The sequence below is a fragment of the Miscanthus floridulus genome, chromosome 12 (genome assembly GCF_019320115.1).
Source record: "Miscanthus floridulus cultivar M001 chromosome 12, ASM1932011v1, whole genome shotgun sequence".
Taxonomy (NCBI): domain Eukaryota; kingdom Viridiplantae; phylum Streptophyta; class Magnoliopsida; order Poales; family Poaceae; genus Miscanthus; species Miscanthus floridulus.
In genome coordinates, this window is record NC_089591.1 from 8,797,761 (window position 1) to 8,803,475 (window position 5,715).

General features: G+C 36.1%; 1 protein-coding gene and 1 long non-coding RNA gene across 2 annotated transcripts; both read left to right on the top strand.

Annotated features, from left to right (window-relative positions):
• Positions 1 to 1,913: 1,913 nt before the first annotated feature.
• Positions 1,914 to 2,442, top strand: LOC136498449 (uncharacterized). The gene is made up of 3 exons (XR_010769626.1): positions 1,914 to 2,032; positions 2,113 to 2,269; positions 2,375 to 2,442. It is a non-coding gene; the product is annotated as an uncharacterized lncRNA (long non-coding RNA).
• Positions 2,443 to 3,251: 809 nt separating this feature from the next.
• Positions 3,252 to 5,350, top strand: LOC136496319 (uncharacterized). The gene is made up of 9 exons (XM_066491967.1): positions 3,252 to 3,381; positions 3,472 to 3,546; positions 3,635 to 3,824; positions 3,914 to 4,125; positions 4,237 to 4,446; positions 4,531 to 4,638; positions 4,744 to 4,855; positions 5,040 to 5,138; positions 5,216 to 5,350. The coding sequence occupies exons 1-5, from the start codon at positions 3,343 to 3,345 to the stop codon at positions 4,312 to 4,314; spliced, it is 594 nt and encodes a 197-aa protein (XP_066348064.1). The 5' UTR covers positions 3,252 to 3,342; the 3' UTR covers positions 4,315 to 4,446; positions 4,531 to 4,638; positions 4,744 to 4,855; positions 5,040 to 5,138; positions 5,216 to 5,350.
• The last annotated feature ends 365 nt before the right edge of the window (positions 5,351 to 5,715 follow it).

The following is a 5,715-nucleotide window of genomic DNA, read 5'->3' on the forward strand; positions in this document are numbered from 1 at the left end:
CAAAATCTTTAAGCCTAATTAATCTGTCATTTGCATATGTTTACTGTAGTAAAACATTGTCAAATCATGGACTAATTAGGCTTAAGAGATTCATCACGCAAATTAGTCGCAAACTATGTAATTAATTTCGTAATTAGTCTATATTTAATACTCCATACATGTGTCAAACATTCGATGGAACAGCAACTAAAATTTAGGAGGGGCAACCAAACACCCCCCTAAATCAGGTAACAAACAATCACCTGATCCGTGAATTCTCTTGCCGATACAAAGCAATGGTTGTCTGGTTGAAGGAGAAATGAATGGAACAGCAGTTGCTGCACTGGCGCAGGACAGGGTCGTCACCGAAGTATTTAATTCAATCTCCACATATACTCCCAAAATAGAGATTATTATAGGATGCGTGCAGGTTAAATTTTCTTAACTTTGACTAGTTTTATAGAAAATACGTGCAACATTTATATCTCCAAATAAATTTATTATGAAAGTATATTCAACGATCTACCTAATAATACTAATTATGTATTATAAATATTAATATATTTTTATATATATTTGGTCAAAGTTAAAAGTGTTTGATTTCTCAGGATGTGAGAATGATATCTATTTTGGGACCGAGGGATTCTCTATTAGGATTGACAAAATTCATCAAAAAATTGTGACTGCAGATTGAAGAACAGATTGAGGAGGTGGGGGACAGCGAGAACCAGACAGAGATACCAATTGGGAATGAACAAGCTCCAGATGAAGTGAATGGAGATGAAAGCGACTCAGGGTCCACCAATCAAGTTGCCGACGAACAGGAAGATTACAACGACATCTCGACCAACCTCAAACGTCGACGGGTCTTCCCATTTGGCCGGGCCATTCGTGCATGAATTTAGAAAAGACTGAATAGCAGAGGATCCTGGCGTGATTCTGTCTTTTGGGATTAATACTTCTTTGCTTCCTAACTAGATACAGGGGTAAGGTATTAGTTAGAAGTAAAGATGTATGCCCGGGGAGGATTCAGGAATAGCTGCTCTACTCTGATGTATGAGGTGTCATTTTGTATTTTGGGATTAATACATCTTTGCTACCTAACTAGATACAGGGATAAGGTATTAGTTAGAAGTAAAGATGTATGTCAGATGATCATTCAAGAAAGAGTACTGTATTCTGCTGTTTTAGCCAACGAATGATTGATGGCCAGTTAAATTAATAGCATCTATTTTGTTATTTCCATCAGTGAGCTAAATGGCAATATTATATTCAGATAATAGGTTTGTCTTCGTTTAAATGAAATGTTATGTCCAATGAGGGTGCAATAAGAAAAAAAAGGCCAATGTTCTAGATTTTTATAATGGGAAAATTTGATAGTAAAATAATTTGAATAACTTCCAGAAAAATATATAATAATAAGAGATAGTAAAAATATGTCAATAAGAGAAGCAGGTTAACAGGGATTTAATCAAAAATAATAATTTAAAAAACATTTAGTGGGATTTCAATAGTGCCTCACCGATCAAAACATCAGAAATTATCTTGTCTAGTCAAAAGGAAAAATTTAACAATGAGCAAAATATTATAATGTGATTAATAAAAAAATAAAATAGTAAAAAGGTAAAGACTGGTACAAATGAGAAAATAATAAATCTGATGGTGGGGTCTTAAAGGAAAGATATAGAATAGAGAAATGACAAAAAAAAAAGATAGATATAGGCCATAAGGGCATGAACTTGTAAAAAGAAAACAAACTAAAATAAACAGAAAAAAGGAAAACAAAAGATAAGAAAAAAGAAATAGAAAAAACGAGTAATGGGCCTTGACGTTTTGGCCCATCAAGTACGACGGTACTAATACCAGCCGTACTTCGTCTCCGCGAGGTGAAAGGGAAGGAGTGGACTGTTCCGGTGTCAACACTGCCATACGAGCGGCAAAGGAAAAGAAAAGAGAGAATCCGCAAATGAAGAAAATATAGGGAAGCTGAAAACAAAGTGCAGCGTTTGAAAAAAGGAAGTGGCAAGAGAAGGATCCTTGAAGAGCAAACACGGTATGTGAGATCTGGATACTTTCCATCCGGAGGGAATGTATATCCTAGTAAGTGAATGATTGAATTTTTTGGATGATAAGGCTCACAGAATGGACGAACGGGATCAGAAGAGGGGTCAGCAGACTGGAGAGAGAAAAAGTATGGTGGATCTTGATGGAACAGATGAGAGTTCAACAAAAAGGTAGACTCAACTGAAAAGTGATGCAAGGTGTACAAGGAGGGGAACTAGATCTGCAGGTGAGCAATCTAAACTGACAGTAAAGTTAAAGATATGCTACATCTGCAAAACAAAAAGCTAGCTTATTTCCAGTCTACATTCTAATTGAAATTAATTAAATGCAGCATCTTCAGTAGGGTGGGGGGAAACTAGCTCAACTGCAAGACTGCAGGAAGAAAATTCTAGATCTGAAGGTCAACATGTGAAAAAAAATTACTCTAATCAAGAGCAAAAAATAGCAACATCTTTTTCAGTAACAAGTCTGAATACTACCTTCTCAAGGTTCAATACAGAAAAAAAGGAATTGGTTCAAGGAATTGGATTTCACATGATTTTGAAGTTAATGCCGCAGAGCAAATTCCCAAGACAGCTAGCTCTGTGGGTGATTAGGAACTTGAAGTGTACGAATGGTGAGATAACAGTGGGAGAGAGGGGGGGAATAAGGGCTAACGAATCAGATGTGGAACTAGTACTTGGAATCCCAAGAAAAACTAATATTGTCAAATGTGGCTGTGATGTGTCGGAGTTGGACATATGTAGGATGAGAAAAGTAATGTTGTTGAACAATGATGAAGAGATCACAGTGGAATGTGTAGAGGCAATCTTGACACGTGACTATGGAAGCAAAATGAGCATAAGAGAGAGGGAGGCTTTCAAGGTTGCTTTTGTGCTGTATGTGGATGCTTATTTCCTTGGTCCAAAGGGAGCAAAGGCTAAGATTAACCAGGACATGTTTACAAACCTGACCAACAGCGACAGTATTGCTGAAATGAATTGGTGTGGTTATGTACTAAATTGTCTGATTCAATCATCCAGGAGGGTTAAACAATCATTTAGAGCTAGGAACAAAACAGTAACATTAGAGGGGTGCCTACTATTTGCTGTGGTATGTTCAAAAACGGATATAACGTATGCGCTTACGATTCAACAAACTATTTAGAATCAGTATATTGATGTAATATTTGCTTTGCAGGTTTTCTACCTGGACAACTTGAACTTTGGGAGCATAACTCCTTTGAAAAATTTGCTACCTAGGTTTCTAAGCTATGTAAACCGTGTCATTAAAGCACTAGAGAGAGAAGATAAGGAGGATATGACCACAACAGGCATGGTGCTATATGGACGCACTAAGGTAACTTTTGGCTCTGGTATAAATAATAAAAATGTTCAGATGTTTTGGGTTTGTGCTGAGCTATTAACACTATAAATTCATGAATGCCAGGTACTTCGAGATGACCAAGTCATATATAGTCGGCACAAAGTAATTCAAAGCGGTACTTCTACGGACAGCAAAAAGGTTGGTACATGCAAATTATAAAATAAAGCTGATATCAACATCGAAAAATGGTCACTCACAAAAAAGCTCGTTTTTATTTTACATTCAGGATTCAGTGAAAGAGGGTAACAAAGCTCATCAAAATATAGAACAATTGATATCTACGCTAAGCGACTGGGCAATGAAGGTTACAAACATAACAAAGGAAACAAAGGACGCAATGTCTTCATATTTGAAAAATAACAGGGATGATTCAGATATAATATCAGAAGATACTTCCATTCTAGAACAGAGCAGGGGTAAGATAATTGTTTACATGCGAAATAGATATGTAAATATAACAAAAAAACTAAGGACTAATTTGAGTTTTTTATTGTTAATAATGCAGGGAAAAAATCTAATGACATTGAAACATGGAGAATAAGGGGAAAAGGTCTAGAAAGCAATGAAAGCAAATGGGGTCACAGAGAGAACAAGGTAACTCTGCATCAAATTAAGGGATGCGGGTGTACCAAAGAGGTCGACCAATATGAAAATAGTGAAAGCAGTAATAGTGACTATCAAGTACATGACATAATGGTGGACGTAAAACAAGTAGAGGTAATGACAAAGCTTTTTTCCCATCATTTTTTGTTGTTTTTTCCTTATCTGTTTTTGTACTGCTATCTTATATTTTTACCCTTTTTTTATTAACTCTGCATCAAATTGAAGGATGCAGGTGTACCAAAGTGGTCGACCAATATGAAGATAGTGAAAGCAGTAATAGGGACTATCAAGTACATGACATAATGGTGGATGTAAAACAAGTAGAGGTAATGACAGAGCTTGTAGAACAAAGAACATGTACAAATGGAGGGAGCAACTCTCAACATGACAACGACGTGGAAGAATCCAACAACAGTGCATCAAATACAAAACATGGTATGTACATAGCTACAGCTGGGCATCAATATATTCTACAATTATGTCAATGCAGTAATTAATATCAAGTACAAACATATGCAGGCGGTTTTTGCGTGTGTACTGTAAGGAGTACACTTGACTATGAGACATACAGCGAACTGGAACATCAATTAAAGCAAAAGTTATCAGATCTGGGAATAGAAATTGATGGTAAGGTGGAACAAGAAATATCTTAATTAATATCCTAGTACTTAAAATTAAGGAGTGAACGATAGTTACATATACGAAAATAATTAATCTGATGTAATTGAAAAGGAAATTGATGGGAACGAACTAACAGAAGGAAGTCTACCAGAAGAAGTAGAGTGCCCATCACCATTGCTGATAGTAGCATCAGCGGTACACAACGGGATCATATGCTACGGAGGTAACAAACATTTCAATTTCAGAGATTTGATAACAAAAAAAATTGAAGAGTGCTAGATCTAATGATATCTAATAAATTACTAATATAAGCTGATGTAGGCGATAGGATGGAAGAGGATGAAGGACATACTATCATTATAAATCATATAAGTATTGAGTTTATCATTACGGTTTATGTGGAGCAGGTTTGGGCGCTAAACAAAGATAGGGGGGAGCCAACATTACAAGTGCAAGAAATGTTCTTAGGATGCAACATACAGTACAAGGTGGCAGACTGCAGGCTGGTAAGTACAAATAATGTATTTTAAAAAAAGATGAATGAAAAGGAATATGATGGGTATCTAATTTAAAAATTGCGTAGGTAATGGTGCCGGTCCTGGTGCACTGGCATTGGTCCCTATATGTATGGGATTTCAAGAGAAAGTTAGTAATAGTGCTGGATCCAAGAGGGACAGAGACAAGAGAACAAAATATGCAAACAAAGCACAAGACGTTGACGATGATACATTCAGCTATGAGGGAGTGCCATGAACAATTTCTGAATGATTACAACTGTTACATGGATGACTGGGGAAAGGAATACGTTAGTATAAACGGTGGACAAGTGGAAAAGTAATGAATTATTAAATAATCAATAAACAAAAATGAGTGCTATAGTAGAAAGTTGACGACCAAATTTTTGATGCAAACAGCATAAACAGTGGACTGTACACAACGTTCTGTGCAAGATACTTCGACGAAGAAATAGTTACAAGGGTGCTAACTAAGGTAATGAGATTAAAGAGATAAAAAAGAAAATATATATGTGTAACAAATGCCTAATCCATCTGCATTTATCAGGAAGCAAGTCAGCTACAGAGA

What these genes read in the sequence shown, in the direction of transcription:
- LOC136496319 (XM_066491967.1), top strand. Translation starts at nt 3,343, where the DNA reads ATGACCACAACAGGCATGGTGCTATATGGACGCACTAAG. An exon ending in CATTCTAGAACAGAGCAGGG is followed by an intron (nt 3,825 to 3,913) that starts GTAAGATAATTG and finishes TTAATAATGCAG; the next exon opens with GGAAAAAATCTAATGACATT. An exon ending in TGGACGTAAAACAAGTAGAG is followed by an intron (nt 4,126 to 4,236) that starts GTAATGACAAAG and finishes ATCAAATTGAAG; the next exon opens with GATGCAGGTGTACCAAAGTG.